The sequence below is a fragment of the Salmo trutta genome, unplaced genomic scaffold, assembly GCF_901001165.1.
Source record: "Salmo trutta unplaced genomic scaffold, fSalTru1.1, whole genome shotgun sequence".
Taxonomy (NCBI): Eukaryota; Metazoa; Chordata; class Actinopteri; order Salmoniformes; family Salmonidae; genus Salmo; species Salmo trutta.
Genome location: NW_021822266.1, coordinates 254,333 through 268,111, shown reverse-complemented (window position 1 = coordinate 268,111; position 13,779 = coordinate 254,333). Strand labels below are relative to the sequence as shown.

General features: G+C 44.2%; 1 protein-coding gene across 4 annotated transcripts; it reads right to left on the bottom strand.

The window, feature by feature from the left end:
• Positions 1–1,752: 1,752 nt before the first annotated feature.
• On the bottom strand, positions 1,753–13,742 carry LOC115181495 (phosphatidylinositol N-acetylglucosaminyltransferase subunit Q). 4 transcript variants are annotated; one of them, XM_029743411.1, is made up of 14 exons: positions 12,941–13,074; positions 11,577–11,819; positions 10,801–10,987; positions 10,101–10,336; positions 9,561–9,757; positions 8,527–8,658; positions 7,893–8,013; positions 6,270–6,396; positions 6,026–6,179; positions 3,715–3,826; positions 3,086–3,166; positions 2,739–2,853; positions 2,309–2,370; positions 1,753–1,922 (listed from the first exon to the last, which is right to left on the bottom strand). In XM_029743411.1, the coding sequence occupies exons 2-14, from the start codon at positions 11,727–11,729 to the stop codon at positions 1,770–1,772; spliced, it is 1,830 nt and encodes a 609-aa protein (XP_029599271.1). In that variant the 5' UTR covers positions 11,730–11,819; positions 12,941–13,074; the 3' UTR covers positions 1,753–1,769. The 4 variants fall into 4 exon arrangements, with proteins under 4 accessions (XP_029599271.1, XP_029599270.1, XP_029599269.1 ...); XM_029743410.1 differs by lacking the exon at positions 12,941–13,074 and adding an exon at positions 13,398–13,742 and having other exon boundaries at positions 1,770–1,922; XM_029743409.1 differs by lacking the exon at positions 12,941–13,074 and adding an exon at positions 13,419–13,742 and having other exon boundaries at positions 1,770–1,922.
• Between the last annotated feature and the right edge of the window lie 37 nt (positions 13,743–13,779).

Here is a 13,779-nt window from a genome sequence, read left to right as displayed (position 1 = left end):
AGTCTATAGCGTGCCATTTGAGACGCATCCCCGGACATTTAGGTACGTTGTACATTCAACGACTTGAGTAGTAGTCAACACTCAACAGTATCAAGTGTAATCAAACATGACAATATGACAAACTATGGTCCTGATTTACAATCAATTGTTTTCTTATTTCTTCCATTATGGCACAAAAATCAGTCTATGAAATTAAAAGGGGGAAAAAGTTTGTTCTAAGAACAGAAACCAGGATAATACCAGGTTGTTATTGTAAAAATAAAGGCTCTCAATAAGGTATTTGGTATTTCAGAAATCCCAGTTGGAAGATTCCCTGGTTTCTTGCTTATTCCCTCCAGATTCCGGGAATATTCTAACTAGGATTTCTGGGGAAAACCTGGGAATTTGGGGAAAGTTAGGGGAATCTTTCAAACGTAATGCTAAATAAAGTACTTCTATATTCTAGTACTTCTCTGGCAGTTAGATACTGTACTGTAGGTTTGGGGTTAGCAGGTTAGCAGGGGGAAAATGGCACATTACCAGAGTAAAAAATGATCTAGAATACTAAACTAAGAATAAATACTGAATGTTTTCAATAAAAATAAATTCATTGACAAATGTTCTAATAATCACAATCTCGCTAAACATTAGTCGGAATGTATAAACAATCAATTCATTCTAACATTTGTGACTGTTTTATTTTAATCTTATAATATAAAATACATCTGGAGTTAAATAAGACTAGGAGTAATTAGTGCAGTAAATGCTTTAGACAGCATCACAAATGGCACCCTATTCCCTACATAGTGCACTAATTTTGACCAGGGCCCCATAGAGCTCTGGTCAAAGTAGTGCACTATGTAGGGAAAAGGGTGCCAGCAGCCCTAAATACCTGATTTAAAAGGAGACACACACCTCCTTTACAAGCTCTCATCAGCAGCACCAACATTCTCACACTAACATCCTCTCCCACCATCCCCCCTCCTCTCATCAACCTTGGTGTTCTTGTCTCTCCCTATATCCCTCCCCCTTCTCTATTCTGTCTCTCCCCCTCCTCTCATCAACCTTGGTGTTCTTGTCTCTCCCCCTACCCCCCCTTCTCTATTCTGTCTCTCCCCCTCCTCTCATCAACCTTGGTGTTCTTGTCTCTCCCCCTACCCCCCCCCCCCCCCCTCCTCTCATCAACCTTGGTGTTCTTGTCTCTCCCCCTATCCCTCCCCCTCCTCTCATCAACCTTGGTGTTCTTGTCTCTCCCTATATCCCTCCCCCTTCTCTATTCTGTCTCTCCCCCTCCTCTCATCAACCTTGGTGTTCTTGTCTCTCCCCCTACCCCCCCCCCCCCCCTCTCATCAACCTTGGTGTTCTTGTCTCTCCCCCTACCCCCCCCCCCCCCCCCTCCTCTCATCAACCTTGGTGTTCTTGTCTCTCCCCCTACCCCCCCCCCCCTCCTCTCATCAACCTTGGTGTTCTTGTCTCTCCCCCTATCCCTCCCCCTCCTCTCATCAACCTTGGTGTTCTTGTCTCTCCCCCTACCCCCCCCTTCTCTCATCAACCTTGGTGTTCTTGTCTCCCCCCCTATGCCTCCCCCTTCTCTATTCTGTCTCTCCCCCTATCCATCCCCCTCCTCTCATCAACCTTGGTGTTCTTGTCTCCCCCCCTATGCCTCCCCCTTCTCTATTCTGTCTCTCCTCTCTCCCCTGGTCTCAGTTGATCTTGGTGGTGTTTCCAGGGGTAGATGAGTTCTCCCAGAAACAGCTTCTCCCCCCCCCCCCCCCATCTCTCCCCTGGTCCTAGTCTATCTTGGTAGTCTTGTGTTTCCAGGGGTAGATGAGTTCTCCCAGGAACAGCTTCTTGCAGAGGGCCAGCCAGGAGTCTTTAGGGTAGCAGCTGTAGGTGGGGGTCCTGTAGGTCTGAACCACACTGCTCACCTTCAGAGGGTTAATCTGAGAGAGACGGAGGAGGGGGAGATTTATCTAGGAGAAAAACTGTGAATGACACGTGTGTGTGTGTGGTATGTCTATGTTGCTGTGGTTTTACAGGACTAAATAACTAAACTGACAGACATTTTTAGCTTCTGGTTTTTATTCTGCCACATATGCCAAATGCTATCATGAAAGAGGATCACAATTGAAATAAGTCGTATACTTTTTTGTGTGTGTCCTGAATGATTCTTAATCAAGTGCATCATTTTGTGTGGATCTAGTTTTAAATGCTTAAATATACTAAAAGACAGAACGAAAAGAAAGACAGAATTTATGTAGTGAAAAATTCAATGAAAGAGAGAAGAGAGAGAAAGAGACAAGAGAGAGAAGGAAGAGAGATGTCTTACATCCATCATGAGGTGTAGAGGTGTTCCTGGTTCCTCACAGAGCACTCTGAACTTCACCCCCTCTGTGGAGGACACAGACATCTCAGTCAAACACAGAACATCACAGCCCAGCACCCTCTCCTCCCTCCCTCCCTCCCTCCCTCCATAATTCAACCAGGTCTCTCTTAAAAATAGAGACTAACCTGGTTAAATAAAGGAATATAGAAACCACAGGACAGAACAGACAACCACAGTACAGAACATTTTTAAAAACATTTTATAAAGTTGGTTTTGTAGCATAAACTGGGAATTTCATATTTTTGATTGACATTATGATTGTCGGTTTCATATCGGCAAAGTAGTTCAAACGCTGTCACTTCCACAAAGTTTTAAAGTACATTTCCTGCAATTGTACACATTTAGACATGTTGGCGGAGATGGTCCCTCCCACCTGCCAGTCTGTAGGATCTGAAGAGTCGGAGGCCCATGGCAAACAGAGGGAAGGAGTTGATGAAGTCAACACCGAGGTGGACAACTCCCTGGAACATTACTACCACAAGGCGGAGCTAGACAGAGAGAGAGAGACAGACAGACAGTAGGGGTCAAAGAATAGATACTTTATTGTCCATTGGTTAGAAGGAGAATGTGTCTTGTTCCTTTCCCAACACCCCCAGACACACATTGAGAGGCCCAGGGTCAGCCGCAGGGCAGCGCCCATGGATGGAGAGCAATTGTAGGGGATTAAAGTGCCTGTGTGTGTGTGTGTGTGTGTGTGTGTGTGTGTGTGTGTGTTCTCACCAGGGTAAACACTAGGTAGTATAGAGCTGTGGTTGGCAGGAGGAACAGCAGGATGGTGAAGAGTAACGTCCCAATGAACAACTAGAAAACACACACACCAGTTCACTGTAACAAATACACACGTTAGTTCACTGTAACAAATACACACGTTAGTTCACTGTAACAAATACACACGTTAGTTCACTGTAACAAATACACACGTTAGTTCACTGTAACAAACACACACACACTTTAGTTCACTGTAACAAATACACACACGTTTGTTATAGTGAACTAACGTGTGTGTGTATTTGTTACAGTGAACTAAAGTGTATGTGTGTTTGTTATAGTGAACTAACACACACACACACACACACACACACACACACACACACACACACGTTAGTTCACTGTAACAAATACACACACGTTAGTTCACTGTAACAAATACAAACACACTTTAGTTCACTGTAACAAATACACACGTTAGTTCACTCTAACAAATACACACACGTTAGTTCACTGTAACAAATACACACACGTTAGTTCACTGTAACAAATATGTGTGTGTGAGAGTGATAGGTGTGTGTGTGTGATAGGTATATGTGTGTGTGTGTGTGTGTGATAGGTGTGTTTGTGTGTGTGTCTACCTGGTCCAGGTCATAAGAGCATGAGTCTACTCTCTGTCTGAGGACGTTCCATTTCTTCCCTCTGAACAGCCTCCACAGAGAGGACAGACCATATACCGTCATACAGTACAGCCTGGAGAGAGAGAGGAGGAGGGGGAGAGAGAGGGGAGGAGGAGGGGGAGAGAGAGGGGAGGGGGGAGAGAGAGGAGGTAGGAGAGGGAGGAGGAGGGGGAAGAGAGTGGGGAGAAGAAAGGGAGGTAGGGGGGGAAGAGGGGAGAAAGAGGGAAAGGAGGAGGAGGGGGAAGAGAGTGGAGGGGGAGAGAGGGAGAAGGGGGGTAGGAGAGGGAGGAGGGGAATGAGGGATGGGGAGACAAAAGGGAAAGGAGGAGGAGGGGGAAGATGGGGGCGGAGAGGGGGAGGGGATAGAGAAAGGATGGAGAGAGAAGGATGGAGAGATGAGGGGGATGAGAGATGAGGGGGAAGGGGAAGAGGTATAGAGAGGATAGATGGACAGGGGAGGGAGAGAGAGGGAGGATGGAGGGAGAGAGAGGGAGGGAGGATGGAGGGTGAGAGAGAGGGAGGGAGGATGGAGGGTGAGAGAGAGGGAGGGAGGATGGAGGGTGAGAGAGAGAGAAGGAAGATATTTTTAGCCTCCATACACATTTAATAAGTCCCTCTGTAAATGACATGCTGAGAGCTCCTCACGCATCAATTAGTAAAGGGGAACGGGGTAACATGTCACCATAATGTTCACAGGGCTGAGAGAGGTACAGTGCCTTCAGAATGTATTCAGACCCCTTGACTTTTTCCACATTTTGTTACATTACAGCCTTAAAAACATTTTCCCCCCCCTCAATCTACACACGATATTCCATAATTGTTTTAAAAGTGTAAACATTTTCAGGGGGAGGACCCCCGGACCCCCCTGCCAGATGGGGCACTCCCACTTTATACAAAGTCAGGAGGTATACAGGTATGAGATGAATGAAGCAGGTGTTAAACATGGGCTTTGCTTCACAGAAAGCAGCAGTTGATAACTCCATTGTCAACACTTTAAATCAAATCAGTAGACCAATATCCTTAAGTATCATGACATTAGCTTTTATAACCTTCAATCTGTTTTTTTTTATCATATTTTGGACCAGAATAAGGCTCTACTTCCTATTGTTCCTGCAGTGAGGACTCAACATCTTCACCGAATGTTTTCATAATTGATCTGAAGAGAATCAGTAGTAGCCTACCAGTATGCACATCAGGGAGTAAATGAACAGCTCTCTCACGATGCAATTCGGTTTCGTTCAACTAAAATATCTGCTTGTTCGCAAACCACCCATCACTAAGCTACACTGACGAGTCACCTTAACGGCAGTGGGTCGTGTTTACATGGTGACGTATTTCATTACGCTGTACGTCATCTTCACGGTGTCCCGCTAATGGACGGACAAGTCAAGTGTTGTGTTTGTAACGCAAGCTTGAGGAGAGCCTATCTCGTCAGGGATCCTATTTATTTTGGAAGAATATTACATTTTAATTCAAAAACAGGATAAATATCAGTTTCAGCTGATAATAAACATGTTATTCGACGAACTGGCTGGACTGAAGAGGACGCAAAAGTTTGAAAAATTTTCAAAATATGTAGAGTCCGTCTTTCAACGGAACCTTCAACCGCAAGGGGGCATTGCGTTTCCACTTCGATGAGCACGTCCCGATTGAAATTCACGACATCCGGCGCAACGTAAGGCTTTAGGAAGAAGATGAAAATATGTGGTCCTTCTTACTCTCATGGCGTGTTAACCTGCCAAATTACACTGAAGACTCAATGTCCGTGTCCCAAATGGGACCCTATTCTCTCCGTAGTGCACATCTGACTAGAGCTCATAGGGTATTCCCTTTATAGTGCACTAAGGTCAAACGTGGTGCACTTTTGGGAGGCATCGTGACTGTGCTGGTCTCTTCTCATCTGGCTCCGAATGTAACAGTGTTGCTTCCGTCCCTCTCCTCACCCCTACCTGGACTCGAACCAGGGATCCTCTGCACACATCGACAACTGCCTCCCACGAAGCATCGTTACCCATCGCTCCACAAAAGCCGCGGTCCTTGCAGAGCGAGGGGAACAACTACTTCAAGGTCTCAGAGCGAGTGACGTCACCGATTGAAACGCTATTAGTGCGCACCGCTAACTAGCTAGCCATTTCACACCGGTTACACATAGACGTAGAAACAGTAGGTATAGCAGGGTTAAGGTTAGTGATGGGTCTCTTCTCACCTGGCTCCGTAGACGTAGAAACAGTAGATATAGCAGCGTTAAGGTTAGTGATGGGTCTCTTCTCACCTGGCTCCGTAGACGTAGAAACAATAGATGTGGAAGGTGAGCAGGGCGGTGATGTCAGAGAGCAGGGAGAGGGCAAAGGTCAAGCCCAGGCAGGCAGACAGACCCACGTACCACAGAATCATCTCAACGAACGGAGACATCAGGTGAATGTAGCCTGCAGAGAGAGGAGGAGGGCCATGGGTGTTTGTGTCTGTGGAGGAGGGGCATGGGTGTGTGTGTGTGTGTGTGTGTGTGTGAGACCTACTGATCCACAGGTGTATATGGTAGAGGAAGAATCGTCCTAACACCTGGTCTAGAGCCCGGTTCATCTTCAGACCAGCTGGAGCTCCCATCAGCCACTGCAACAGCTCCTCCAGCTCTTTAGCTACATGCTAACAACAAAACACACAACAATATATAGCTTAGCTACATGCTAACAACAAAACACACAACAATAGCTTAGCTATATGCTAACAACAAAACACAGAATACATTTTTTTTTTACATTTTTAGTCATTTAGCAGACGCTCTTATCCAGAGTGCATACATTTCATACATTTTTTTTTTGTACTGGCCCCCGTGGGAATCGAACCCACAACCCTGGCGTTGCACACACCATGCTGGCGTTGCAAACACCATGCTCTACCAACTGAGCCACAGGGAAGGCCTAGCTTAGCTATATGCTAACAACAAAACACACAACAATACATAGCTTAGCTATATGCTAACAACAAAACACACAACAATACATAGCTTAGCTATATGCTAACAACAAAACACACAAGAATACATAGCTTCGCTACATGCTAACTATAAAACACAACAATACATAGCTTAGCTACATGAGAACAACATTTAGTCTCACCTTATAATATATACACTATGGGCTGTATTTATCAAGTGTCTCAGAGAGCTGATATGTACGGCCCCACGTCCCTCCTGTCCATTATAATCATATTCATTATGATCTAGGATCAGGTCCTCCTCTCCATGTAATCTGATTCATTATGATCTAGGATCAGGTCCTCCTCTCCATGTAATCTGATTCATTATGATCTAGGATCAGGTCCCTCCTCTCCATGTAATCTGATTCAATATGATCTAGGATCAGGTCCTCCTCTCCATGTAATCTGATTCATTATGATCTAGGATCAGGTCCCCCCTCTCCATGTAATCTGATTCATTATGATCTAGGATCAGGTCCCTCCTCTCCACGTAATCTGATTCATTATGATTTAGGATCAGGTCCCCCTCTCCATGTAATCTGATTCATTATGATCTAGGATCAGGTCCCTCCTCTCCACGTAATCTGATTCATTATGATTTAGGATCAGGTCCCCCCTCTCCATGTAATCTGATTCATTATGATCTAGGATCAGGTCCCTCCTCTCCATGTAATCTGATTCATTATGATTTAGGATCAGGTCCCCCTCTCCATGTAATCTGATTCATTATGATCTAGGATCAGGTCCCTCCTCTCCATGTAATCTGATTCATTATGATCTAGGATCAGCTCCCCTCTATCCATGTCATCTTATTCTTTGTGATCTAAAAGGCAGAACTGATCCTAGATCAGCACACATACTCAGAGAGACAGATATTTAGGGGGATATTTTGTAGTGTAAAAGCAAAAAATGACCCTGAACCTCTTTATAATGTGGCAACATGATTTCATTTGAAGCTTATCTTCAACAATGTGAGTTTTACAGAGGTGATTATTTAACTAGAGTTTAGTCAACTGAGCAATAAATAAATAGTCACCTCTCTTTACTGAACATTGTTGAAGAGAAGTTTAAAAATAAATCTCTCTGACAGATTATAATGAGGTTTAAAGGTAATTGTTGTACATTGCTTTTGCACTAGAGAAATGTTGCCCATAATGTCTTACATCAGCAGCAGGTACCAGTGTGTTGGCCAGTTTGCCTATACGGTTCTCTCTATATATCCACGATACCAACAGCAGGCCCAGAGACACATCCACAAAGAACGACACAAAGATATTGGCTTTCCTGTGGAGAGAAAGAGAGAGTCACTACTTTTGACTGGGGTCAATAGGGCTCTGGTCAAATGTACTGCACTATATAGGGAATAATGTGTGATTTGAGACGCATGGGGTGAGTTAGATACCATCTTGTAGCCAGTCTGCCACATGGCTGTGTGTGTGTGTGTGTGTGTGTGTGGTCTCTACCTCATGACGTGGTTGTGTATGTGTGTGTGTGTGTGTGTGTGTGGTCTCTACCTCATGAAGTGGTTGTGTGTGTGTGTGTGTGTGTGTGTGTGGTCTCTACCTCATGAAGTGGTTGTGTGTGTGTGTGTGTGTGTGTGTGTGTGTGTGTGGTCTCTACCTCATGAAGTGGTTGTGTGTGTGTGTGTGTGTGTGTGTGTGTGTGTGGTCTCTACCTCATGAAGTGGTTGTGTGTGTGTGTGTGTGTGTGTGTGTGTGTGTGTGTGGTCTCTACCTCATGAAGTGGTTGTGTGTGTGTGTGTGTGTGTGTGTGTGTGTGTGTGTGTGTGGTCTCTACCTCATGAAGTGGTTGTGTGCGGTGGCTCTGGTAGGAGAGCAGACTGTCTGAAGGTGTTCTGTTCTGTAGCTCAGCTGAACACATGTAGACAACTTACTGGAGATAAACCTCATCGGACGCACATTCAATATCCTGGGGAGACAGACAGATGAACACATTCAATATCCTGGGGAGACAGACAGACAGACAGATGAACACATTCAATATCCTGGGGAGACAGACAGACAGACAGATGAACACATTCAATATCCTGGGGATACAGACAGATGAACACATTCAATATCCTGGGGATACAGACAGATGAACACATTCAATATCCTGGGGAGACAGACAGACAGACAGATGAACACATTCAATATCCTGGGGATACAGACAGATGAACACATTCAATATCCTGGGGATACAGACAGACAGACAGATGAACACATTCAATATCCTGGGGAGACAGACAGACAGACAGACAGACAGACAGACAGACAGACAGACAGACAGACAGACAGACAGACAGATGAACACATTCAATATCCTGGGGAGACAGACAGACAGACAGATGAACACATTCAATATCCTGGGGAGACAGACAGACAGACAGACAGATGAACACAGTCAATATCCTGGGGAGACAGACAGATGAACACATTCAATATCCTGGGGATACAGACAGATGAACACATTCAATATCCTGGGGAGACAGACAGACAGACAGACAGACAGACAGACAGACAGACAGACAGACAGACAGACAGACAGACAGATGAACTGGGTCAGTGTCTCTTGGCACATAAAGAGTTGCAACTGATGAACGTACAGGATCCAGTGTTAGTATCCAGGTGGTTAGCAGACAGACAGGTACTGACACACACACCCCTTACCTGCTACTACAGAGGCTGGTCCACAGTGTTAGTATCCAGGTGGTTAGCAGGCAGACAGGTACTGACACACACACCCCTTACCTGCTACTACAGAGGCTGGTCCACAGTGTTAGTATCCAGGTGGTTAGCAGGCAGACAGGTACTGACACACACACCCCTTACCTGCTACTACAGAGGCTGGTCCACAGTGTTAGTATCCAGGTGGTTAGCAGACAGACAGGTGTAGAGGCCTGTTTCATCAGTTCTACTATAATGGAGCCCTCCCGTCCCTCTGATTGCCAGTGGGTCAGCTTCACTGGACTGTCATCATACTTATCCAGGAAGAACAGCGGCTCACTCTGACACACTGTCCCAAACACCTGCAGAAACAACAACAACATAACAACTACAGACAACACATATGTATTACAACAACATAATAATTACAGACAACACATATGTATTACAACAACATAATAATTACAGACAACACATATGTATTACAACAACATAATAATTACAGACAACACATATGTATTACAACAACATAATAATTACAGACAACACATATGTATTACAACAACAATAACATAAGCATGACAGATAACACATATGCATTACAACAACAATATAAGAACTAAACAACACAGGAGAAGATACAAAACCCCTGTGTTCAATGAGCAACATCTAAATGTAAACCAGGTTGTCAGTCCACATCCTCACCTGTGGTAGTTGAGACTCAGTTTGAGGGTCTGGAACCCCGTTCTCTATGGGGTGCAGCTGAGACAGCATGACCTTCCTCTGTTCATAGTGGATAAATATCACCTTGTCCTTCTCTCCACCTCCTTTCTCTCCCTCGGCTTTATTCTCTTCTAGTTTCTTCTCTCCTCCCTTTCCCTCTCCTTTCTCTCCACCACCATCCTCTTTCAGCTCCTTTTCCTGTTGTACCAGCTTCCCATCTACGGCAGAGGCAGAGGAACATTTTATTACAGATGCACTGCATGATGATAACAACTGAAATATCCACCTTTTTATTAAATATACAGTGAATTGTGTCTCTATGAATTAAAAAGGGCAGAGTGAATTAAGCTATCAAATTTGCAAACTCTTGTTAATTTACTTTTACTATGAGGAAACAGTGATGCACGTCTATAGACAGAACATTAATTTCATAAGAAAGCTATTCCGTCAATAATTCGATATGAACAGTTAATCTCCAAAGAGAGTGATCTCTGAATCAAAACAAACACCTTTAATGCTGTTACAAAGTCTGCATCCCAAGTGACACCCTGTTCCCTACATAGTGCACTACCTTTGACCAGGCATGGGTCAGAGGGTAAAAAGTACCCCATGGGCCCTGGTTAAAAGTAGTGCCTTATATAGGGAACAATAGGGGCCACTTGGGATGCAGACGGAGACTTACTCTGGTCCCTTGTGAGGACGTGACACCTGAAGCCTATCTTGCCCATCTCTCTACTGAGCTGGAGCCACTGTCCCTGGGGGAAGATGGTGCTGAGGTCCCTGAGGAAACTCTCCATGCCCTCCTGGCCCTCCTTGGGCATGCTCCATGAGCCCAGCACCGTCAGATCCACCCCACTCTGGCCACGCATCTGGACCAGGGAGAGTGGACAGGAAGTTTAAAACACACACACACACACTGACCATCTCACACACACACTCTCAACCTGACAAGGGATGAAGGGGTATTGGGTGACTGACAGATACACACTGACTGACAGATAAAAAAAAATATATAAAAAAAAAATATATATATATATAACCTTTATTTAACTAGGCAAGTCAGTTAAGAACAAATTCTTATTTACAATGACGCCCTACTGGGGAACAGTGGGTTAACTGCCTTGTTCAGGGGCAGAACGACAGATTTTTACCTTGTCAGCTCAGGGATTCGATCTTGCAACCTTTCGGTTACTAGTCCAACGCTCTAACCACTAGGCTACCTGCCGCCCCGAGAATCTTCAGGGGCAGAACGACAGATTTTTACCTTGTCAGCTCGGGGATTCGATCTAGCAACCTTTCGGTTACTAGTCCAACACTCTAGGCTACCTAGGGTACCTGACGCCCCAGATACACACTGACTGACACATGCACACACTGACTGATACACACATACACACTGACTGACACATGCACACACACACACACACTGACTGTCACTCACTCACGCATGCACTCTACCTGGTGGATGTACTGTTTGACTTGTCCAGGGATGAAGGGGTAGTGGATAACTGCTAGCACCACGGCCGAGTTCTGTCCTGGGATCCATCGCCCCACAAGCAGCCCACTGTCTGCCTTGTTACAGCACTGAGGGAAGAATATCTTCAGCACCATGATGGGACTGGAGGTCAGGGGTCAGGCACGCTCCTTCAGTCTAACCTCCTGGGGTAGGTGATCACAGGTTAGCCTAGTGTCTTCAGATACCTGCAGGAAGGAGAAACATTTAGTAAAGGATGAAATAATTAGTATACCCATTACCCAGCTACACTAGTTCCCAATAATTAGTATACCCATTACCCAGCTATACTAGTTACCAATAATTAGTATACCCATTACCCAGCTATACTAGTTACCAATAATTAGTATACCCATTACCCAGCTATACTAGTTACCAATAATTAGTACCTACACTAGTTCCACCAAAATGTAGTAACATAGTTAAGGTCTATATATAGTTTAGTTATACTGTGTATACCAGTGTTTCATCTTGTCAAATTGTGAATGTCCTCGTGTGGTGTGAGCCGATCTTGTTTAATAAACATGACCAAGAATCAGGAGGGTTGTCAGAGTGACCCACTCAAACTGTTAGCCGACATTTCAATTCAGCAATCAGGACAGTTGTTGTTAGTTAACTCAAACGAATCATTGTCAGACAGCTTCAGTTGAGTTCCGTTGCCTTTGTCCACTGCTGCCCTGTTTGTGTCCTTCACAATATTGAGCCTTGCATTCGTTTCCATGCCAACCATGCCTGTGGGCTTAACTATTGATTTGGCTGTCGTGCTTTAGTTTCCCGTCACATCTATAACAGCACTAGTGCGGCCTAAGCTACGTTACATGTTAACATAACATTCGAAACTATTTTGTCCATTAATCGACTATTTGCAGTATACGTTTGAGACAATGTGAGACGCTTAGTTTTATTAAATGAGCAAAAATAGGCCCTACTCGAAGTTAGTGCACACTCCAGCCAGCTTCGGAGGCTGTGCGACACCCGTAACGTTATCCGTTGTCAAAATCAAATCAACAGCAACCAACAACAGTTTCTGCATTCCTCTCTGATGTGATGCATATCTTCAATGTCATTGATACTATATTCTGCAGGCAACTATCCACACTGGGCGCACAGTGCAAAGAGACAGACATTAGCTTACGTAGTTAGCTAACGTTAGCTAGTAACGGCTAAATCAGTCTTCAGCTAGCTAATTACATTTCGGCAAATAATACAAAATATTCCATACCTGCAGAGCTGTTTATTTCTATTCGAAGAAAAAATCTGCTTTTGTCAATATGATGTCAATACAGTTTCAAACAGATTGGGATCGTACCGTTACATGATTTACCCTTCAATTGTCAAATTGAAGTTAGCGTCTGTGGGTAGCCATCTTTGTTGTTGACAGACCGTCAACAATTACGCTCCGGTTGGAATATCATTGCAGTTACAAGAGTTCCGGTGGATGGCTGGATGAGATGATGTAGCAGTTCTGTGAATAATCTGAACTAAACCCTCTGTCTGACAGTAATTTCCAGCCACAACAAAAAGCTTGATATTTAGCCTAATAATATAAAATATAATCATAAAATACTACACTTTATTATGGCCACTGAATTCCACTACCACTGAATATTCTTTAAAAAAGATCCCATCCATTTCTGCCAGTTGAAAAGGACACATTTTTCATTATTACCAAAACGATTGTAATCAAACATGGAATTTAATTTCGACTCAATAAGGCAGCTATAATATCCATTTGAATATAGTATTACAAAATTTGAAACCCCCACCGTCGAAATGACATTTCTGACCTTCAATGTTCAGACGTGTTGTTTGCTGTGTGAGGTCATTCTGTTGAATGAAGAATAACTGTAGAGGTGTTATCTTCTCTGAATGACACTGCAAGAAAAGAGCGGGCTGAAAGAGCTTTAGACAAGTAGATATTATAAGTAACCCACATCCACTGTCCATAATATCTTACACCCTTGTGCATAGCTTGTTCATTTAGACGAGATCTTAATTCCACATGAAATGTCAAAGAAAGTCACATTTCAGAAGAATAGCTATGTCCTTATGCAGCTTTAGTAGGCTACATATCGTAATCTGGCACATTTTGGGTGCTTCATTTATTTGGGATGACAGTTGTGGAGGTAGAGATAACACAGACAGGGG